At 31.2% G+C, this 25,966-nt stretch overlaps 2 protein-coding genes across 4 annotated transcripts in view; one reads left to right on the forward strand and one right to left on the reverse strand.

Annotated features, from left to right (window-relative positions):
* The window catches only part of Cv-c (crossveinless c), a 517,053-nt gene that overhangs the window by 346,962 nt on the left and 144,125 nt on the right, over nucleotides 1-25,966 (forward strand). The gene's annotated exons all lie outside the window — the stretch shown is intronic.
* The window catches only part of LOC113401587 (fibroblast growth factor receptor homolog 1), a 73,400-nt gene that overhangs the window by 27,626 nt on the left and 19,808 nt on the right, over nucleotides 1-25,966 (reverse strand). For 2 of the 3 annotated variants that reach the window (XM_026641555.2, XM_064218001.1), the window contains exon 2: nucleotides 14,991-15,135. In XM_026641555.2, the coding sequence (XP_026497340.1) occupies nucleotides 14,991-15,093 (103 nt within the window). In that variant the 5' untranslated portion in view covers nucleotides 15,094-15,135. Of the gene's footprint in view, nucleotides 1-14,990; nucleotides 15,139-25,966 lie in introns of all 3 variants that reach the window. The other variant, XM_026641557.2, reaches the window with a different exon arrangement.

The raw sequence follows: 25,966 nt of genomic DNA on the forward strand, positions 1-25,966 counted from the left end.
TTGTGTTCAAAGTATTTATTTTATTCGTATGATATTTTTTAAATGTAAATATATAAATGTAATCTTATTTTTCAATTAATAATTCGACGGTAGTACGTCTGATGGCCAAAGACCATAATCATTACTGAAACGTTGAACATTTTGTTTTGTATTTTTATCTAATTTTTTTTTTTAATTTATAATACTAAAATTAATCAAACAATAAAAAAAGATGAGTGAAAGGTACTGAACTGTTTTGTCTTCCTATCAATATATAGATAATTAGTTGTCAACCGCGGCTTCGCTCGCGTTTTAATTATTGGTCGACAGGTAAGGACAAATTAAAAAGTAGCGTATGTCCTTGTCCTTGGTGTTCAAGCTTGCTCATAACAAATTTCATGATATTCGATTCAGTGGTACAGGAGTTACTTTTGTATTTGTTATATTAGTAAAGAGGTTTCACTGTTGCGTTTTTTCTTTAATATGAATATTTTTTATTGAGCTTTGGCGTCACCCAAGTTACCGGTGTTAAAACAAACAAATGTGCAAAGTCATATTATGGAGAGCATTGTAAATAGCATTATGACCGTGTTCAAAGGACTCTGGTGGCACTTACTAAGTATACTTAACATATTTGTCAAGAATACGTTAAATAAATAAATGTTAATGATTGAGGTAACATGTTATTATTTATTTTATTTTATCATTATAACTAGCTGTCCATCCCGGCGTTATACGGGTACAATGAGGTTTTATACACAACTTTTAAATTGTAGACCAAACATAAAAAGAAAAAACATATCGTTTTTTTTTTGTCTATGGCATACTGTCGTATATGATATATGTATAGCATATATGTATCTATATAACATTAACATACCTTTCCTCTTGAATAACTCTACTGTCATAAACGGCACTCAGTTCCATTGCATAGTTAAAAAGTTTGACGTATAAGTCTTATTTATTAAGGTTTTTCAACAAAATATTTAAAATTAAATGAAAGGCAAAGTTACAATAAACAACATTATTAATATTTACTCTTGCGTATACTGTTTTATAATACCTGATTTCCTGGCTAGACATCTAGACAACGATTGTCCTTCACTAACCTCAAAAAACAGTTACCTAGTGCAGACAGATAAAAAACCAGACAGAACGCATTTAACGTTATTATTACAATAATTTTCATTAGTCATGGTGCATACAACTAAAATTTGCAGCCATACCATAGCATTATTTCGATATGAGCCATTTAGAATCTTATACCTTTTGATTTAAGGTTAAATTTTCCAGTGTTTTGTATTTGGAAGTTTTTATAAAATACGATGTGATTATATAATACTTTTAGTTATAACTAATACTTAATTTTTCTGCTACATTATAGGGCTGATGATTTTAAAAGAGCATCCTTTATAAATTATGGATAATTAATTCATAGAACTATCAAATAATGTGATTTTTTTATTAAGCATCATATTGTTCCATGAACAAACTTATGAGCAATCGTTTTTATATAGGGATCCCAGATATCTATTTCTGTGCCTCCCTTGCACCTATTTACGTTAAGTTCAAGGGCGGGTGAGGTAAATCTGAACTTATGTTTACTCAGCAGTTCACCACAGGAGTTGTAATGGCAAAACCATGGTAAGCCTACAATGATTTTGGATTATAGTCCTTATTGTGAACATAAAAAAATACTAAGTCGCTTACAATTATTAGAATGCAATGAGATTAAAATTACTAAATAAAATTAGAAACGACTGTTTTAGAACAAAGAATAAGGTTATGTGTGTATGGTGAAAACGATAAACATTTTCGTTACTTATTATTTTATGAAGATTAATTCCTATGAAATAGAAATTCTTAAACTTAAACTATACAAATTATCAAATACTTAGGAAAATAAATTGTATGTAAAGCCGACGCCGATTTATTTATTGGTAAAATGTAAAACAAAATCTATTTAAAGACCGATTTTTTGTAAACATTTATTCTTTATCGTTGACTAGCTGGACCTACGGCTTTACTCGCGCGAAATTCATAAAACTTTACCTATAGCACACAAACCGCCACACTCACACCCCAGCACTGTTCAGCGGTTCAGCGGCTTAAGAGTTACTTTCGCATTAATAATTTTGGTATAGATTATTTGAGATGATCGCGATATACATTTTTCTATTCTATTCTAGGCATTCCATTGTTCACTTCAGGCCGAAAGTTCACATAAGTAACTATTTTCTAATAATAAAACCAAGTGTTGGTTACATTTAATTGAATTCTATAAATAAACCTCTGGGCTATAAAACTTTTTAAACGCAATAAAACCGTGGTGGTCGTGTGGTGGTCTTAAAATTGTCGATAGTTTCAGTCAATATATTAACTGCATTGGTATTTTGCATTTTTAATAATTAAAAATAATAATATATTTTTTTTTTAATTTTCTTGCGTCGTCTTGCATTTTAAAAAATTGATTATTATAACTTATTTCTTATTTTATTTTATTTATGTTCGCAATAGTTTATTATACAGTAGTAGTAACATAGTTTAACTAGTTTTCTTTGCTTTCGTTTTAAGGGTTGATCGCCAGGTATAAAAAGTAGGAGGCGTTTTGGGATTTAGTCGGCAGTGTTCGGCATAAAAAGTGGCATCTTTCCTGAGAGTTCAAACTTGCTTCATACCAAATTTTAACAAATTCGGTTCAGGCGCTTGGTCGTGTAAGTGCAACAGACAGACTGTCAGACAGACCGACAGATATATTTTAAGAATATTCAAAATCTTAAGAAGTTAATATAACTAAATTGAAACCGAAGAAAAATGTAAACATATCCTCTGTATATTGCAAGTAGCAACTCTCAATGTTTTGAGAGATCACAAATTCGGTTACAAAGCTTATTTTTCCTGTAAGGCGACCCGAGTGGTAAGCTAATACACGTTGTTTGCTTCAAAAATAACCGTTCCGTATAACTTGCGAACGTTGGAAGAAACAATCTTAGTGATTTGCAAATATATATTCAACTAGCAGTCGCCCACGTTTTAGTGGTTGTCGTCATGGTAAAAAAGGCCATGACCTTCCTTGGGGTTAAGCCTTGCTTCATACCAAATTTCATCAAAAGTTTCAAGTTGGGCTGTGAAAGCGTAACAGTGTTACTTTCGCATATATAATATTAGTAGAGATATGTATGTGTATGATGTTATTCAACCAGTCGTAATTTTCAATACAATGTACATTTTATTCAACCTCAAAAATTAAGAAAAAAAAAGACAATTTTAATAAATAATATAACTTGAAAAACAATACTGATTTCAATTTTTCTCTTCAAATCGAAATGCGACTAAAACGTGATGTATTTAAAAAAAATCCAAATCGGTTCATAATTGACGGATGTCTGAGGTAACAAAAAAATTAAAATGCAACCGAATTGAAAACCCCTTTTTTTAGTTATTCGTCTAGTCAAGAAGTTAATAAAGTTTATTACTAAATACAATATTATATAGATTATAGAATAGTCTTCTCATTTTCAGGATGTATTTTATAATAAGATTAGCTGAACCTGCGGCTTTACCCGCGCGAAATTACAACCGCCGTTTTACTCCGTTTGTGATGGATTTTACAAAAGTCTAGTTTCGTAAAATCCATTCTTAGCGGATGTCTAAACCCTATAAGGAACCTACCTGCCAAATTTCAAGTTTGTAGATGTTATAGTTTATGAAATTATATACGTAACATCTTAGCTGTCCAGATTGGTGGCGTATTGGTTAATATTTCTCCAGCGCCAATGTCTATGGGTAGTGATGAACACACCATCATTTGTCACCAACCAACCAACGTAATTATAAATACATTATAGGTATATCAAATAACATACACATATTTTATAGTGATTAAATTACGTAAATTATAAGGAAATGTACTTATTAACGAAGAGACGTTTACATTTTCCTGTGAAAGAGAAATTTATCGAGGTGTCTGTAAGAGCTTAGGGTTCCGTGGTTATCGATGGTAGTGATTTTACCTACGATGCCCTTTATGATTAATGACAATGCGGAATTTTCATTAATAAAGTTATTTAATAATATTATTTAAGTTACTATACTGTCGGTTTGCAAATATAGTGTCGATCTGAGAATATTTTAAACCGCACTACTTTCTTTAATTTTTTAAGTAGTTATTTTATATAAAAGATTTAATTTTTTTTTGTAATAAGACATGACCATTCATTGTATTTTTTAATTTCTCATTTCAGCGAAATCGTTACTCTAGGATGAATAATTACTGCCTTTAAAACAAAATATTTAAAAAAAAGCCGCAGTAACTCGGATATGATTGCAAATAAAAATAGTCTATATTAATAATATTGTTCTTTATTATTATAAGCAATGTACGTTTGTATTATAAATAAAATTATTTAATTGAAAAAAAATAAGCAAATATTAATTAAATAAACATTTTCATCGACTCGCGCTTGACGAATTGGCTTTTAATTCATCATGAGCAGAATCCCTTTCGCTTCATCCATATTAAACATCCGTTACTTGAATTCACAACAGCACAGGATTCCTGTTCAAGCACATGTGTTCGTGAGAAAATCGTAATAACATACACACATAGCATTTCTTTGAGAAACGCCGACGCCTCGCAAAAAGGTTCGTAAACAACGCCATTTCTAGTGGCATTCGAAATTTCTTTTGCGTATTTCTTGCCAGTGACTTGGTGTTAACTTCTTAAAATGAAGATAAACACAGATTAAAAATAACGCCATATTTTTTTAAGAATGAATCTGTACAAGGCAAAATAACATCTGCATGATGTATTTAGAAATGTAAAAATGGATCATTTTTCGTACTAATTAAAAAGCATGACGTAGTGGTCATGTTAAGCAGTATTTAGATCAAAATCATTAATATTTATCAATATGTACATTGTCTAGCTGTGTCTAACTAAACAAAAACATTGGTAATCCTAAATAATTAACATAACCTTATGACAGATTCGTCATATAATTTTGTTATTCGAAACTATTGTGAAATGTTATTATCATTTCAATTGAAGTAAATATAGTATACTTACAAATCATTGATATGCAAACGACGGGACACACATCGCAACATATTTAAAATAAAGTTAATCAACAATTAGTCAGTGTCGAGTAATTGGGATGATATACCACAAATACCCTAAAATAAGATAAAGAAGTGAACTCAATAAATCGAGGCTGATGCACGCACCGACCTAATAAGACAAATTGTACGCAAAGTGACGTCCCCTGCTGGAAGTTCTGCAAAATAAACAAAAGTCCATCGACATCTGGTCACCTGACCAAAAATACACGAAGATATGGTGGAATATGATTCCTAGAATAGCATCAGACTGTAAAATGAACGTGGAGACACCATGTGCCTTCAAAAACTTGCAGCGATACATACATCTGCAGTTGATACATTCACATATCTCGAATATGAACTCTAATACGTTGCACATAAGGTTTTAAATGGGATAAGAGTCGTTGTTTTTCCAAAACCTTGTAAATATGGACAAGTGAATAATTTGTCATTTGCTTTGGGTGGCGTTGACGTTGCGTTTCGCCCTGTTGCTAATGGCCCTTTAGGCAGAATCACATTTTAAACCAAAATGGAAAAAGTCTGAGAAATTTCTAAGGATTAGTATTAACATCGTTCGGTAGATTTGATACAGTGATTAGATGTTGTGAAATTAATTCGTTCGCTTCATATGTAGCAGATATAATTCAGATCTTGCGTTTAGTTTCCACTTACTTACTCTGGGCATCTGTTTCCAAAACCTTTACAACTGCTATAATATTTAATCGTATTCTCAAACTTTCCTACACTTACATATCCACAAAATAGCAAGTCTGCATATTGACCCCATTCATACCTGACAGGTTATTACTATAAGGAATATTGATCATCATCATTACAGATGAATAATGAAGACTTAACAATACACAGATAATAAAACAAGGTCGTGTAGACGGACAAGAAAAGAATCTCTCCATAAAGTAAGTCGGGCAACGTGATTATATGTATGGAAATACTAGTTTCCCTAGCGATCACAAATATAGATCGGCGAGCCAATGAACTGCGGCTCATATCATGCTAGCAAATATTTAGAGAAGGCAGCTGCGTGCACGTCAGACTAGATGTACATCAATGGTGGAGCTTTTACGAGGAATATATAATAATAAAACGTAATTAGTCTCATTGCAAAAAACGTATTCATTAAATGATAAGCTAAAGAGGACCTCTGTTCAATTGTTTTTAGCGATAGAGCATACCTTTTCAGATCAGATAATGAGTGGCAGACGAGCAAATGAAACATCTTATGGTATTATGGTAAATAGTCACCTGTTGCAAAAGACATCGGCATTGCGAGAACTAACGCTTAAAACGTCAATCTCCGCCAAACATGGATCTATAACATCAATTCTGTTGTACCTGTACTAATAACATTTGCTTAGTCTACATAATAATACAATATAGGACAGAGTACAATAATTGATGAATATCCAGGCTTGCACAATACCCTTTCACGAGTAAAAATATGATAAATTATTTAGTACATAGTGGCTTTGTTTATATTTCAAATCTTATATATTAATAGCGTAAGCCGGTTTTTGTCTCAGAGTTTATGGGGCGATAGTTGTATATAAAAAATCGGTTATGGTCTCATTTCGAAGAGCTCCAGCCGTAGATGTGCAGAAAATTGAAGAGTATTCTTGATGACATTTTACTAAATTGTTACGAATTAACGAAGATGTTTTTTTTTTTAAGTTACTGGCCGGTTAGAGAGCGTCGTTAAGGATGTATAAGAAAAAAATGAAAAACGTAAATAAAATTAAAGTAAATGTTTCGACAAACTCCAATTCTAACTGAATTAATGTATACTATTTGATATTAAAAAATTCATTTAAAAGAGGTTTCATCATTTTGGCGCCAAATGTAGATGAGTGACTCGCAGTTTACAATGAAATGAAATAAAAACAAAACCAGTCATAGGCTTCGAAATTCCTAAAAAATCTTTTGAATAAACGCGAAGTTTCACGGGAGACCCACTAGTGTTAAATAAAAGTAGAACTGGCGAAAGCTACGAATAAAATATTCTTAAAAACATAAAAGTATTAGATTTATTGAATAAAAATAATTTTGTTTATTTGTACTCTACTGTGTGCAATTGGTGCAGTGATTTAAATGAGATTGCTGTTCAGTTAATTCAAACTCAATTTATCAGCAATGCCAAGGTGTTGATGCGTTAAATAATAACATCGTTGACTTGAAATGTATTTCCACTAGTAAGTTAATGAAGTTCTGAAAGGAAATTATGATAGGAATGCGTGTTATTCGCCGTACAGAACGATTCGTTGACAGCTGGTTGTAACAGCTGCTATTAAATATGATGGAACATTGCAGAATATAAGTCTATTACCTAACGTCAGTCGTTCGAGATGGTTTTTTTCTTCAAATACTCTGCCCCTAGATTTATTTTTTGTTAAGTTTAAATTTAAACGAACATGTTCTATGCACGGGACAAAGTTTTTTTTATTATAAACATATTTCTATTTCGTTAATTGTAAATAATTTTGGTCTTTCGGAAAACTAAAATAAATATTACAACACATATTGACAAAATGCTGAGTCCGTAAACTAAATTCTTAATGAAGTTCATCGTTGATTGTACGCGATGACAATTGTTAGAAATCTTTGTATTTTCACTAATTCGATTTTCAAAGTTTGATAGAACTCTCGAATTATCTGAATAGAGCCAAGATATCTTGTATATGGTAACACTAATGGAAAACCTAAGTATTAAGAATTTGTATAATGGTTATAAATAATCGTAATAATTGCATTTCCTCGTAACAAACAGATTTAAGTGAATTAACGAATTTATCAGTTATTACTGTCATTTATATAAAGCAACATGTTTTCTATTAACCATTAGACATCAGGGTGGTTCTCAATGGGTAAATCAATTACAAAACGCCATAACTTTCACAAACCAGCCATATTGACTAATGGTGCATTTAATCCTGACTTACGCGTAGGTATTTGAATAACTTACATGCATTTAAAAATGATCTTAATGTTTATTACCAAAAGGATTATTTTTCATTAAATATTTACTTGTGATAAGAAAATGATTATAATTTATGGCTTACACCAGCACATAAAAGAATTCATGCGCATTGGAATAAATAGTCTTATTAAAACAGTACTATTAGTTGTGAATTTGTCAGAGATTTATTATCTGTTACTTGTAATATTTCTATAACCTTTCTTTTTATTTTATTTCTCGTTAAGTTATATTTTTGTTACTTAATTGTATCGTTTTATTCAAAGGAACAATTTTCAGCATTAATTTTGTTAGTAGAAACATTATTTTATTTCAAATGATGGTTTTCGTCTATTTCAACTGCAAAAGTCTAGTCGTTCATCGCCTTAGAATTGATAAATTCCAAGAGTCATATAGTAAAGGTCATAGATCTTACTGGGTATGTATGGGAAGGTATTACTGCAAGCCGTGTACTCCTTTAAATAACCTCTATTTAGGTCAACAGAGGATCTAATGATCAACCATTTGTATTCCATAATCTTATAAAAAATATATTTTTAAATCGCTATTGCCAGAGGCTCGGTAAGACCACACACATTTTTTTTTAATGAAAAGAATTACAAAGGCAAAACCTCCAGCTGAAGCTGAAGCCGAACCCCTACTTTCGGTATCACGGATTCGAACCATCTCACCCTACGTATTGTACTATTATTAGAAGACGTATAAAGGATTCTCATATACGGACAAAAACTCCTTCAACCACTCGTATTATATATGCACATATATGACAAAATGTATCATCTTTAGCGACTTATTCTGGAATTCATGACAGATATATTTTTACTTATTGTTGAACGCCGCAGCTGCTCGCTCTTCATCTAAATCTTAAATTTAATGGACCTGTTTAGGAGGTGATATTATTTTATTGCCAGATGACTATTTAAATCTTTGTTACGAACTTTACGGACTTCTGTTGGTCTGAGACTTCTGAATATAATAAATACGAAAAAATATTTGAAAATAATTATAGTCTTCTTCAGCAAACTAGAATATAGCCATCAAAATTTAACCTTCGTTTCTTATAACGATTTGAAAGGTGGTAAAGTATGGCTTCCGGTTAGGCGGAGAGAAGACATACGCCAAATCGCCGAAGTCGAAGATTGGGCTTAGGCCTTAAGTTAGACATATGCCTTAAACAACGAACACAGACTGAGGCTGATGGAAAATTACAAAAGTGTAAGCATTATCAAAAAGATGAAAGGCGTAATTTCCCAATCCATTTCAGTAGTTTACACAAGTTGCTGATCCCAAGTAAATGAACGAAGGGGAAAACATCTGCAAATTTGCCAAAGATAGTCAATTGTATGGATAAAAATGTCATAATTACACAAATCATTTAAAATATAGTTTTGAGATACTAGTGTATTATATTACAATTTATTCAAGCAAATGTTAACTTCAGAATAATTATCTCGTCTGAAAAGATAGATCATTTAATGAAACAAATAATGCTTTCGGTTTAAGATATTTTTATTCCCATTATGACACTATTATCACTTACATGAGAATTACACTTATAACAAAACATTTATGAATATACGGTTCGACATCGCACTTGTAATAAAAAAAAAAATGATATGACAATATAAATAAATAAATATTGGACAACATCACATACATTACTCCGATCCCAATGTAAGTAGCTGAAGCACTTGTGTTATGGAAATCAGAAGTAACGACGGTACCACAAACACCCAGACCCGAGACAACATAGAAAACTAATGAACTTTTTCTATATCGACTCGGCCGGGAATCGAACCCGGGACCTCGGAATGGCGTACCCATGAAAACCGGTGTACACACTACTCGACCATGGAGGTCGTCCAATGAGTCCAATGAGTAGTTGTTTCAAATATAACGCTTAAATAAGAGACATTTTTCTATATTAAGTACCAATTTAACGTATTGTCTTAGTTTTGATTATTTATTATTTAAAATATACATAGCAAGTTCTTTTTTAAATACGTTAAATGAGTTTACATTTTTTATATGTGTGGGTAGTTCATTATACAGTTTTGCACCTTCAAAAGTGATCATTGTTTTACCGTAATTTATACGAATCTTGGGTAGAACGAGAAAACTAGCTCGACATGTGCCACGCTTTTTATTTTAAAACCTAAAGACGCATTATTTCAAAAGAAAGTGGATCAGTATAATATTAGTAGAACTTTTAATACATAATAACAATAAACAGAAATACAAAGTATGCAACTTATTATAAATCTTGTCTGAAGATTAGTAAAATATACGCCCAAAGTTTTTTATATATTTATATAAAAAAATACTACTCCTGAAATAACTTTAAAACAACAAGAAAGATTGAAGCAGGGAACGAAAGCCGAAGGATATTTATTTGTATGTGATAACGTTACGAAACTAAGACCATTCCTGAGCAGCCAGTCTATTTTCTTACAGTTGTAAACTTTTTATTGTATAACTCTTAGATGGGGAACAGCGAATTACTATTTATTTTCACACCAACTATAAATTTTTTACGACTTTTTAAGCGTCATCTTCACTTCTGCACCCTATCTTTGCTTTCGTTGGTGGTTTTATTTTCTTTGGACTTAGTAAATTTTTATAGATGTCAAACGCGTTATGTACTATTAATTCCGTTTAATGGCGTGTTTCTCGGAAAACAATTGACTGCGGTAGACTAATCGAGTGCTAAGGATTAGTGCTGTAAAATTTGACTTTAACTAACAAGGAGCTGAAAAATATATTCGGACATAAAACATAATGATCTTGTGACTACTTCTATAGCGAACTAACGACTATAAGTGGTTCTTTGAAATCTTGCTATTTATAATATAATTGTAGTATGTCGTTATTATTGTGATCGCCTGTAAATGTCCCGTGCTAAGAACTCCTCTGTTTGGGTAGTATTGAAACTTATTCCACTACATTGCTCCAATGGGAGTTTGCGGATACACATATGAAATATTTCCATCAGAATCGGCTTACCCAAAATGTGATCCTTTACCGCTGACCTCGAAATGAACGAAGCACAAAATAAGGACATGAAAAATCAACGGTGCTTCCGCAAATTAAAATCGCAATTAACGGTTAAGATTTAGATGTTCTAGTAACTGACTTCAATATATGATAAGAGGTAAGCTCTTATAGTTGTAGTAGCTTAAATTAAAACCAAATTAAATCAATTTGAAATAATGAAGAAGTTAGAAAGAGACGTTAGGATTGCATCGACCATTAGAACGTATTGAATATAAATGGAGACAGCGCATCGACGGAAGTCGGCGTTCTTTACCTGAACTCAGTACTGACGGACATGCATCCTATGTGAATCCGTCATATCTCGAATCAGCACGTAGAATGCATTCGCAATATTCCACATGCTGGGAAACTCGTGAGCATCGAGTCGTGACCGTTCACGTCCTTACACAGCCTTGGAAAATCCTATTTGTATTCGAATATTGTTGCTATCTCGAACCCGCACAATAGCTGGATTAACATTATTTTTAATGTTTAATAAATAATCTATTAATTCCGCAGCATTGTGTGCTCGGTTAAATTTATTAGCTAAGTATCGCTACTTTACGTTTTCCTGTAAATTATTGTGACAGTCACTTCACAGTGCACTTTTAAGTTTGATAATTGTAATAGAGTATCTATTACATGATAATGCATAATTCAAACGCATATTTATGCTTTTTGTCACAGTATACATATATTTTTTAATTTTATATTTAAAGATAACTTATCTCGTGTGCAACAATTTTTGTCGCAAAAACTTTTATTTAATTTTAGCTGTAAATCTTTCTTATCCAAATTTTATGATGTTTGTTTAGGACGAAATTGGAGTAAACAATGTTGACGCAGAATGCCATCAATGTAAATATTTACCGACATTCAGATAAAGAGAGTATTTGTTGAGCAATCGTAAAGCGATAGTCTCTATCATAAAATCGAAAATAAATTTCATCTGTATTTACTGTTTCGCGATTGAAGCAGTTTCTTACGCATATGTTTTAATCTGTACCGTTGCAGAAATACTGACTTTAATTATAAAAACATACCACAGACGAGATGTTATCATTAATTATTTCTAATTTAGACAAATTGTCTAATATTTTTAAAAAAATAACCTGTATGAAAAATATTATCAATATATTTTATGTATTCTTTGTTAAATTTTCAAAAGTCGAAATGATTCTATAATTTAAGTATCTGATAATCTTCCTGTCAAAACCATTTTTTTTTTCATTTATATTTTAGAAAAAATAAAATAAATTCAAGCTGCACATTAAACAAAGGACCAAAGACGACACATTAAAAAAAAACTCTCGCGGGATATCAACAAATATGTAAGTTTTATTTCCTGTCTGCAAATCATATGTAAATCTAACAAACAAAGAGTCAGTCTTCCTTCCTATCTCCAGAGATGTCTCGAGGGACGGTAATTAATCCTCATATATTATAAAATAACATAATGCGTCTATTGTTTTCAAATGCGAAAGAACTTTCTACATATCTCGAAATTAGTCATAGAATTTTAAATATGGAACAATATTTCTTATTAAACGGAATTAGCATAACCGTACCCGATTGGTCTAACTCAAATTAATTGTTGAATACAACGTTCTAGCTATTTAACCAATCACAGAAGACCTCCCACCCCCGCTACATCAATTCAGATGTAATCAAGTATTTCTAGACGCGAGTCGATGCAAAGGGCTTTGTAAAATGGTCATTATCGTAATTGTCTATGCATCCGGCTGCTTAATGAATACCAAATGAGAGGGTTGAACATTTGGGAAGCAATCGATTTGTGCCCGTGAAGTGATAACGTGTTCTGCTGGGACTTTTACGCGGCTATTTATTTAATTGTTTTGTTTATAACATAATATTTGTACCAATAAGATCACAGGATATGATTATACTAAAATTCCACGCGTCATGATTTATAACAGACGGCATTTTGAATTTTTTTTCTTTTTTAAATACAATTTGACACATCCTTTACGTTATTAAAGGCGCACAATACATGTTAATATAAATAAAAAATATTTTTTATGTGTTTATATTGGGATTATAATTTATATCGTGTTCATAAACTCCGAGGTTTTTGCCCAAAATTGGACTTGATTTGGAAGTGTTTTCACACTTAAAAAAGCAGTTTCAACCTTAATTTTACGTATAATTTTTTAAATTAAATAAACCAACCCGCTTTGGTGCAGCGTGGTGGAATATGTTCCAAACCTTCCCCTCAAAGGGAGAGGAGGCCTTAGCCCAGCAGTGGGAAATTTACAGGCTGCTAATGTATTGAGGTAAACACTACATATCCATATTTAGAAACCAAGGTGTACAATACAATACATTATAATAGTATTTTTTGTCAAGTAACAAAAAATGTGTGTCTGTCATCTTATCATATCTGGTTTGAAAGCGAATTAAAAAAAATAAATAACAAATCCTTATCGATTGAACGAAAGCAAAATATGGATCATTACTCCGAAGAGTCAGAATAAAAAAAATATTCATCATATTGGCTTTGTCTGATTTCATTGTTTGTGTCAATGTTTATATCGATTTTTGAAGAATGTTCTCGATTTTTTATATTAATACATGAATAGCCTGTATTACAATCAGTTTAACGAGTTATGGACGATATAAGAGCTTCATTTTTTTTTCTTTAAAATGCTTAAATAGCAAAGAATAAACATACCTTAGTGAAATGCACTCGTTTAAAATTATAGTATCAAAATAATTTAAAAGTGTTTTTATATTATTCAGTGTATAAAATATTCGTAATTTGCATTTCCGAAGGAAATTATTGTTTCAAAATACAATCGTGTCGTAATTGTTTAAACAGAAACACAAATATGGTGATACGCACAATTCGCAATGAATAGTAATCTTGGCCCTTTCCATCACCAAAAATATCGATGCGAAATATTTCGACATCTTGTATTTATATGCGAAACCCATTCCAAATTTAAAATTCTCGACGTGACTTCGAAGATTTTTGTTAATATATCACGGATGGATGTTTGAAGAATATCTAATATCGTATTTCCAATTTATAAAGTCAATAAAAATTCAACACGTGTCCGTTTTAGCCCATTGTTGGATTTAGGTTTTAAAATCGCAATAGCTCTATGAAATTAAGCGATTCTGCCAAAGTATGATTTATTGTTTCCTTACGAAAAAAAAAAACTTATTTATATTACTTCCGGCGTGTTATTTTCGATTCATTAATATTACGTAAGTGATCATTTGAACGTCCATTGTTGTTAAACGGTCATTTTGAGTAGGTATTTTTTGTTCCTAAAAAAACTCAATTCAATAATATGAACTGCATATATTTTTTATCCTTTCGAAATAAGAAAAGAAGTCACGGATGGAATTTTTCATATCATAATTAAATATCGAAACATATACATGTTCTATATACTTTGATTATTAAATAGGTAGACAAATCATTTGATGGCTAGTGGTTTGTCTAAAGACGAAAGAGCTATTTTTTTTAATGCTTAACTAAGTATTGTGGTATTTTTTGAAGTTGTTATTGGAAGTTTGGCAATTCATAATTTACTCTAAGTTACAACTGAAGTTAACTTAGATTTGATTATAAATAAAGATAAAGTTAACATTACTAAATAATAATTATTTGTACATAATTAAATATGTACCAAAGCTGTCTGATATGGAGCAATACGATGGAATACGTATATCAAAGGTTTGTTTGTTTATTGGAATAGACTATAGGTATATATTTAAAAAGAAAACATGTTTGTTTGTTTAACGCATTCCATGTTAATACATCCATTTAATTGGAATACAATTTTGATAAGTAATCTATTAAATTATGGATGCTCGACATATTTATATAATTTAAATTAACAAATGTTTATTGACTTACCTAAAACGATGTCCCTGGCTGAAACGACGCATGCCAAAGCCACGATAACAAACGTGACAGCGATTGGCATTTCGCGCCAAAACGCAATGGCCGCTCGCGTCATGTTTCACGGTGGACTTCAACTTGTCTTATTAGGATCCATTAGCTTCTGGAACAATGGAATTGAGTATAAAGTTAATTATTTTCTTCGTTTGTTATTTAAATGGCCAGTCGCTGTCTTTTGAAAGAAATTTGTTTATAAATAAATTCGCTTAAATAACATTGAGGTCATTTTGGTGCATTATAATATGATTTCTTAACTGCAAGTAGGAATAAAAATATATTTATATTTTTTATTGTTAGTTTTTTGTGCATACGAATAGTAAAATAAACTTAATAATAACATGATACAATCATTTTTAGTTACCTTATCATGTCGATAATTTTCAGTAAGACATAAAACTAATATACATAATATGTTACTTAACGAAATATTAATTAAATTTAAAAAAGGAACATCAAAAAAAGTTATTATTATATAGTAGTAAAAACTAGTTCAAGAAAACGTTATTTAGAACAGAAATACTGAAAATTTAACACAGATCCTATTTGTTCGAATGATATATTAGTTTGCTTGGAACATCTGTAACTTTTCCAAAAATAGATCTACTTACAAACATTGGCTATTAAATTCAATACGTAATGCTCGTTGCAACGCTGTAGCCTGAAATACAGGGTGCGTGAAAACCAATAAATGTCAAAACGCATTGCCTTTACTGCCCGCCCTATACATACGTTATACGTTTAAAGCTCAGCCTCCACTGGCAATTACGAAATACCGATAGTAAAGCAACTCTACCGGCTTGGCAAGACATACTACTCATAGGTAAAAAATATAGCAAAACATCGCGTTAATTCACGTTAAATAACGAGAGGATAATAATTCTCATTTTATATTCCTCCGCAAGGAATAAAAAACGATTTTAAAAACGGAGGCGAATTTATTTCAGTCGAATCGAATCGAGCAACAAAAGTGACATTTGATTTAATATCTTTTCCCGTTTTAATTAAGACACAAAATCGTAGCGTCATTAACTGGGACAGATTTAAAGGTTCACTTTACACTGAAACTTTTAATGCATTTTCTGCATTCAAGTTACATTGGATATAATTTTATCCGGTCGCTCCAACGCCTGGCCGCGGGTTCATTGGCATGGTATAAAATTAAACATTAAATAAACAGTTATATAAAAATGTGTAGTTTTTATTCAACGCCCGGACAATTAGTAGGGTTAAATATATATTTTTGATACCTTAATAGATTCTACAAGATTTATAATGTTCTATCTTCTCATAATTCATAAATGTTTTGTCTATCTTAACAAAAAAAAGTTAGCTCTATAAATACACAACAATTTTAACTACTGTACGTACTGTACTTATTGTCTCATTAGGCTCTTAAACTTGATAATAAATTGAAAAACGAAAGACTCGGTTGTAAATTAGGCACAGAATGATTAATGAATTCAACCGGTCATTCCAATTTGCAAATGTCCTTTAATTGTATTTAAAACTTCCTGAAAACCAATACCTAATAAAAACGAGCACAAAAAGTCGTTGACACATAATTTAGTGTTGCCAGTGCATTTAATCAAACGTTTACGATGTTTCATAAACATAAATAGATACTCATAAATATATACAAGGTGCGTTAGAAAAAAAGTTTTTAACGTCTTAGCTCTGTTTAATGTTACTTTTCATTAGACCGTATAACACGTGCCTTGGTTTCATATATCATAGCGTTGAAGGGTTAACCTGGTATATTTAAAAGTGGATACATCAAGTTGAGGGTTGGATTACGTTTTTATTGTTATGTTCCCTCGATTCGAAAATAGAACTTTCAACGATCTTTTATTTGATTTATTTTTCAACGTGTTCTATAATCTGTGGTAAAAATAAATGACGTGTAATTAATTAGTATGAGGGCGGCGGTTTATTTTAATTTTATATAAATCTTGAATTTCGTGATCAAACTTATGTTTCAAGAGCCCATTGGAAGTTAGTCAAGTTTATATGTACCAATGAATAAAAAAAATGACTACTGTAATGTTTACCCGATTTAAAAGAAGTAACTTCTCAATTTAGCCGCGTTTTATTAAACAGATTTTATTTTAATAATTCCAGTCGATATCTACGCTGATTGTTAAATTATGTCGAATAGAAAATTACCACGAGTTTTATATTATTTAAATTCAGGTTAAATGTAACGCAAATAACTTATAATGTAATATCATTATATGTGTTATTATATAAATGTTTTTTTTTAATTGGCAATAATTGCTTACGTCACACATTTTAGTAAGCGTGGACATGGTGGGCAAATTTTCTCGTTCTTTTTTTAAAATATGTTTTTTTTTTCATTTATGGACGATGAATAATGTGTCTTATGAGTTTGTTTCTATTTTTTTAAGTACATATTTATGTACGATCGGTCTGTAAATTATTGTTATTCAAATCTCGAAAATAATAAATCGTATGTATATTAACATCGAGTGTGAACTCAAGATAAATGAAAGGAAAAAAATATATGCACAAGACAGACATTGACGTAGATAAAATAAACAATTACATAACAGTCGCCGACACCAGATGGCGCGTGCGGCTGTTTTTTACATGAATATTAGTAAACAATATTTTTCTTTATTTGACTACAGAGTGTTGTGTTTAATAAAGTACTGTAAAATATTTAGTCTCCTATATGTGCGATGATTTTTATATATAATTGAGAATTTTTTAAAATTCAATGTTATCTGATTGTTATTTTCAAACTTGGAACCTCATAATCTGCAGCGGCACAAGCTAGTGTTTGTAACGGATTATATCGTCCGCTCCGTATATAATCGCTTTCGTCCGCGGCAACCAACCGCAGCTGAGACAAGCCAACTTCACAGGAGATATTGTAGAGTACCTACAAGTTTGCATAAACACAAGTACCTCTTTATTCTGTTACTCTCATACGCTGATCAGCAATTGTCACACGACGCAGAGTTCAAGCGCAGGGCTTTATGTGCTTTTCGAGGCACAGGAATGTAAATACAGTCCATTTCCAACCGCCAAAGTTTTATTTATACTGGCAAGACTGACCCAACGTTCTGACAACCAATCTAATCTGGCTTAAAAAACATTATCAAGCTAAAATATTTTTAAATATCGAACCTCTTTTAAAATCAATTATGCGTTCTTATTCTTTTTATGAATTGAAATATATATCTGAATTATATATTACAAAATTATGATGCACTTAAATAGTTTCGTATACAAATCACGTTTAGTAAACCGCAATGTTTTTACAATTACCGCCACTGAATTACGTCTGTCAATAACATCAACCGCAAATGTAAATCCGTACTGACATATGTGGTATGATATCAAATTCGGGACTTGATTATATATTATTAGTTTGTTATATTATAATAATAGATGATAATTTGAATTGTCAAAATGGTTCCTGAGATTTAGATTTTTTTTTTTTATAAATAAGCAAAAACTTTAATGTCAATACTCATTTATATGAAAAATTTAAAAATATATCTAAAGGAAAACTGACGTTCGGAGAAAAAGAAAAATAAATGTTGCCAGACAAATATTTCTTACAAGAAAATATTATATTTTTAAAACAATATATTTTATTGTCTCAATATCTGTTCAATTCACATTCGCCGTTTTCAAAGTCCATTGTAGCGAATTCGTTTCAAATTCTACAACATCCTGTGTAAGGAAACGCACGTGTTCGTAAACTTCCTGTCTCCTAGGGATGGAAAGTTCACATACCTGTAACCTTAATTGTTATAGCCATAAAGACTATATTACTATATCAAGAAGAACATCAGGTTTGGATGATGCACACGAAAGAGCTTCTTATTGTTTTGATTTAAAAGCGAAACTCCTATGAAATTGATTTTAAGCGCCGTACGCACTACCGGTGAACGACAAAGAAAGCGTAGATCCCTACAGCTTTGAACACAGGACTGTGTAAATTACTGATTTTTACCAACAAATGAAGACAACATACATGATCAGTTAATTATATATTTTTTTCTTAAGGCGATTACATTTCTTTTTTAAATTAAAGTTAGGAATGTCTAAGTACGTATTATTAGTATTATATGTACGTAATTTTTTTTTTATTGATTTTTGTATCTATCCTTTGTTTTATTTTTCATTGCATTATTATATATATTTATAGTTCTAATTTTATTATAATTATTATTTCATTGTTTTAAATGTTACATAATAACATATGTAAATAACAAAGATGCAAAGATCCTGATTTTTTAAATTAATCATAGACAAAATTTAGATAATATTACGATTTTCCAACATATAATACATTTAAGACTCTAAAAAAAATCGGCAAAATACAAAATCCATAAAAATAACATAAAGTATAAGAAATCCACTAAAATATATTTAAAAAAAAAACATCTCAATATAAAGAAATTTCCAATCTACATTCTTAGTAATTTATCGTTCATTGTTTATCTGTGCACATCATAGATAAATAACAAATGAAACATGTGCATGCATTATCACAACACGTAACTTTAAGCCCACGCTCGCGAACAATAAAGCATCTATAACAGACACAGAGACAGATTGATTTATTTTATTATACTCGACTTTTTAAAGGGTTACTTGTTATGGAGTATTGAGAGCCAGATATTGTCTTGAGTACGTTCATCGAGTGGTATTGAAGCACATTGCTACTTACGTTACATATATATTCTGAGAAGTTGATAGTTATATTTACGTCAAACATACACCGAAGTGAAGCTACTATTTATTCAACTATTTTAACTTCAAATCGTCGATTATAAGAGACCAATTACAGATTAGGAAAAATGTATATGATTGTAGCAATTATAATCTTTCAACCACAAGAGGACAGATGATAAACATAATTTGACATCGGATTACGATATCATTGTACGAGAGTTTAAGTATGTTATTCTTTAAGTATTTATGTAAACGGGACGAAACTTTGGAAGTAAATTAAAGTGGACATAAGTTAAATAAAGATATATTGATCAATAACTGTTGCGTAGTTCTAATATAGTTGAGCTATTAGCAAATAATATGGAATAATTCTTCGATTGGAATAGGCTATGTATAAGATACATAGTTATCTTCTACGATAGCGTAGAAGAAACTTTTGTAATCGTATAGTCTTCTTTTAAATCAATCAAACTTCTCATTTCTAGCGACTTCAATGTAAGAAATCTTAAGTTACCACGTTTTTAATTTTAACAGATAAATAATAAAATTTGGGATCGAGAGATTTCAATTAAACATGTTTAATGTAACCGGAACCAGTAACTACCAATTAATTCAATAATATTAACTCCGTATCTCTTTTATTAGTTATAAATATATCAACATTTCTGTCAAACGATATCTGGTGGATGTTTTCTTAACGTTTTCACATAAAAATTAAAAGTCAAGCGCAGCTTTAAATATGGAATGTTTTCAATGATTTATTTAAAAAACTTTTTTTTTTAATGTCAGAACTATAAAAACGGTTCACGGAATAAATCATTCGTTCAGAGAAGGCGTAAAATTACAACAATTGAAACGTAAATTTTTAATTTTATTGTGAATAATTCGGCGTTCCTCGAGAAATTAATGAAGATTTCTCTTGTAAAGAGACATTATTTATTTCCCCACCAGGAATGAACATATTTATAACCTCAAATCGTTCTTTGGTTTCGTAATACTGTATCGGTAAAAAAAATTAACACGTATTTTGATATAAATAGTTTTTTTTTATGATATCGGTAGGTGGACGAGCAAATGGGCCACCTGGTGGTAAGTAGTCACCACCGCCCATAGACAATGGCGTTGAAAGAAATATTAACCATTCCTTACATCACCAATGCGGCACCAACCTTGGGAACTAAGATGTTACGTCCATTGTGCCTGTAGTTACACTGGCTCACTCACCCTTCAAACCGGAACACAATAATACTGAGTACTGCTGTTTGGCGGTAGAATACCTGATGAGTGGGTGGTACTTACCCAGACGGGCTTGCACAAAGCCCTACTACCAAGTAAATTTTATCTCATATATTAAAATTTTATGTCTTATTTAAAATCATATACTTGTAACTTTATTTCGTGCGATTTGACCGTCAAATTAGAATAACCAAACTAAGTGATTCGCTATTAAGATTCGTGTATCCTTTTATGTTGTATTATTTATATCGCTTTCTGAAATTAATTACTTGAATTCTACGTAGCTTTTTCTATTTGACGTACGTCAAAACAGTGATTTATCAAGGTCATGTGTACTTTCTTACTTAAGCGATTGTGGCTCAGTCTGTTATTAAAACACAAATGACTGTGTATTTAACTATTATTATTAGGTGCAAATAATTTAATTTCATCATTTATATAAGTTAAAAATTAAACAAATGGACCTATATAAGAAGTTGTAACTCAGATGAATTTGACTGTTAACTCTATCAATTGCTCAATGTGTGAATTAAAAAGAAAAAGCGGGCGAGACTTTGCTTCAAGCATGGCAGCGCTTCCTTGGTCTTCACACACGGAAAGAATATCAAGCGAAGGAGCGTTACGTGACTGTGGGATACAGAAGAGCCGCCTTAACTCACACATCAAGGTTAAATACAACGCCGTACACAATACACACGCACGCACACACAAACAAAGAAATGTCACAACGAGATTTCCATATACTTGATAAAATGGTGAATAAAATCACATCTCGTCTCTTTGTTCATATTCTATACGAGAAACATATTTTAACCAAATACAATGCGGATACGTGGGTCGTAATCAAACGTCTCGGGTTCAGTTCCAAGCACTACTAAGTTTATTACATCGTGTTCGTGATGGAGTTATGAGAAAAATTACGTATTTGACAAGTGTTATCGTTATCAAAAGAATATAAGACGCAGTGCTAAGAACACGTATTTCTTGACCGAAGATTACGGGTTCATACACCTCTGAATTCACAATCTCGGGCTCGTGAGGAAAAAATCGTGAGGAAATCTGCACGTGCCGGATGAAAATCTGAACAAAGCTGCGAACATGATTTTTGCGATAAAATTTGCTACATGAGACGTTTATCAATGGATTATTATAATTAATAAAACCAATTTAACATAACACTTTCCGACCTATCACGATCTGCGGTGAGTGAATTGAATTATTCGAATTTCTATTTAACAAGTATCGTATCGTATACGATTCAATTTGCCACAAGTCTAATATACTATAATACTACTATACATATATATCTATAGTAGTCTAATTTTATGTATGTACGTGCGATCGGTCAAATCTTGAACGCAATATGCTATTTCTGTATATTGTATACAACGTGCTCCGTTTACACTTTCCACTTTAATAGAAAAGCTACAGAATAATGCATTTAAATAATACTATTTTTATGACAATAATAATCTTAATTTTAACTTATAATTATGATTTTATGTAATGTTTTTATTCATAAAATTTATGAGTAACGTAGCGTTACTCAAGACGTTAGTAAAATTTAATACGATAGTCGACTGAAAGCAACGCCGCGATAAATAGAATTGAAATTATTCTGTTAAATGTTTACTGACGATACATTTATATTTCAATAAACAAACGATTTTAAATTGTTAACTACGTCAGATAAAATATAGTGAATAATTATTATAATTCTCACAAGCAAGTTGGCGAGCGAGTAACCGGCACAATGTAAACGCGTATCAAGAAACGGCTGCTGTTTTCAATCTATCCGTGGTTTCTGCAAAATCGTATTCCAAATAATGCTCGCGCGAGTTATGGCGCGCTGAGAAAACGTCGATGACTCCATCCAACAGGAAAACTAAAGGAAATTACGAGAAATTCGTATCTATTCGCGCTAAAACGAACAATTCGTTTGATTTTTTCAAATGAACTAACACAACACATCCTTTGGAACCGGAACGACCCAAAAATTGCGCATCGGATGTAATTTCATATCTTCACCGCTTTTGTTGTTTCTGGTTTCCTCTGACCTTCCGCTGATAAAGTTTTATATCCTACCTAAATATTCGCGTGACCGTTGTTTCCACTTGAAAAGGTTTCGAGTTTAGTCGTCGTTGATCGCGGAGCAGTCGATGAAAGCTAACAAAACATTGATATAATCTGAACTTCGTCGATTACGATAATATATACTTGTAACAGATTATTAAACTCCCTTATCTCTGTTAATACAATAAAATGAGTACAATACAAAATAATATGTATTAACAATAATTATTTTACCCTCACGTATAACAGAGTTCCCACATACAACGTCAAAATCATTAGTAATTATTCGATTCAGGTCCTATACAAAAAAAATTACAACGCATTTGAAAAAAAAAACTTCCGTTTTACGTTAAATTAATTCCCAATCTCAAGGACAAATACCAATAGCACATACTGCGTTAATGTAACACACGATTATAGCTCTTAATTGAAGCCAAATAAAATATATAATAGCCTCATATAATTTATCACGTGGGCTACTGTATCGTTCTCCCCTGAGCAATAAAACTGACTATTGTGTCCAAGCGATGTGTAAATCGACTGTAAGTATCCGAGATTCACTAGTGCTGCGTGGATAATGATTATTTATTATCGATAATTTCTTTAAATTACTACCAATATAATATGTTGTGAAAATAGATTTGAGAAATCGCCAGATTTACGCTATTAATCCGAGGTATATTTGTATTGTTATTTATATACTTAAATACGTGATTATAGATGTTTTAGGTACGATTAAGTAGCGGGCAAAGTATTCTTCAGAATGTATGGATTTTTTATAACATTACATTAGGTCTTTTTTGTACTTGAAGAAAAATAGTTTCTAGATTATGTATTAAATATAGGTATAAAGGTGGTTAAAATTCTGCGTTTATTTTAAACAAGTTGTTAACCAATATGATACACTGTTGTTATTAGTTATTGAATTTTATAATTGATTTCACTTATCATTCCAAATATAAATTTCAAATCTATTATTGTAATATAGAAACATTGCCAATAATATGAAAAAAATAATGATAGCATGATGAAATTTCTGTATTCATTTCTTTTCGTATTAGTTTATATCAAGCTTACGTCATGTAATATTTCTATCACTGGCGACATTTATTCGACAAATTTCTTGAAACTAATAAATGTGACATTTATCGATGTTTATCCCATCACTAGACTGACCAGGACGATCGTTATTCAATTGGCCACGCTACGACCCATAACGGTCGCTACAAAGTGTTACGTGATACGAATGATGTTAATTTTAACTACGATGGCGAAAAGTTACAAAAATAGTAACAATACTTGGGAATGAAATGAACGAATGATCAATAAATTCATCGAATGATAATGATTATTATTTCGATAAAAATTTAGTTGCCTTAAAGCTTAGCTAAATATATCAAACTAAAATCTGACATATTTGAATTAAGTATATATTGTATTATTGAAATTTAAAATATCACTACGTTCAAAGATATATACAGATTACAAAATGGCATAATAATTATTATTAATGATCTGTTGGTGAAGAAGATTTTGAGCTTATCACAACTCTGCTGAACTACTGATTAGACATACATTGCTATTTCTATCCAAGACGACATGAGATGAAAATACTCACTCAGACTTATCCGGTTTTGAACCTATTCAGTTAAAACGCATTTAGCCATATTAGACCTTTTTTAATTCTCTATTTCCATGGTACAAAGTCGAAATGGACCAAGCCCGGCAAGCACCGCTGAACTTTCATATGCAAACGATAAACGCAAACCAACTCCTCAAAAGTAGAAGTTTAAATGAAAAAGCCTTAAGAATAATGCAGTTTAATCCAGCACCAAGACATTTATATTCTGTTACTTTATTTTTTTGGAATACGTTTAATAGAACGTTTGAACGAGTTTTAAATTTGATTCAACTTTGATTACTATTTACGTTTTCGTCATAATATTCTCCAGGCACAGTGCCAGGGTCAATTTATTATTTTAATCCAGATCTGACAAGCGACTAGTTCTTACACGGAACGTCTGCCACCTGACCTCCGCAATTGATATGGGCGAACGAGAAACAGATTAATGATATAGCTTTGAATATTTGAACATCGCTTTCGGTTTGTCTGATTTTTGAAGTTCGCATACATGACGAAGGATGATGGCCAAATCTGACGGAGGTCTTTACGGTGTAGCCGCTTATATAATAGTGTAGATCATGCTTTTATCTATGTGTAAATATACTATCAAAATTCCGAACAACATGCCATGAGTCCGAGATGTTTTTAAACGAAATCGACTCTTTGAAACTTTATTGGGCCGATCCGGGAATTGAACTCAGGACCTCGGGATCTGTGGCTTTATAAACCAGCCACTAGACAATCAAGTCAGGGCTATAAAAGTATGTTTTATATTATACAGTCAGATTGACTTACATAAACAGACCGTGCCTTCCTATTTTTTAAATGCAGATTTACAAACGCATGCCATTGCTACAGATCACAAATCATTCGTCAGTTCATTAGGCAAATTAATGCGATCTAAATTATACCTTATGTCAAAGTAATTACAGATTAAATCTGTTTATTTAAGCCGTAACCCTGTCAGCGCTACGATAAACTAACCGTAATTTGTTTACGAGTGAAATATTTGTTCTACGGTTTTGGACTTTTGGATATCTTACTGACACTAAGTTATATTTTTCGAGATTTTAGTATGAATTTTTTATTTATAGTTGTTTTCAATTGAATCGTTCGATGTATAAACAAGTTCTCACTTTTAAATAATTCCGAGAAACATTAAATATATTAAATAGGGAAAAACATATTTTTTGATTTGGTAAAAACTCGATATAAATGACTTGTATAAATAAAATGTACTTGGGCGCGATTGGTGTAAATTTTACGGGGTAAAGTAAACTAACTACTA

This window comes from Vanessa tameamea, chromosome 20, assembly GCF_037043105.1.
Source record: "Vanessa tameamea isolate UH-Manoa-2023 chromosome 20, ilVanTame1 primary haplotype, whole genome shotgun sequence".
NCBI classification, from domain to species: Eukaryota; Metazoa; Arthropoda; class Insecta; order Lepidoptera; family Nymphalidae; genus Vanessa; species Vanessa tameamea.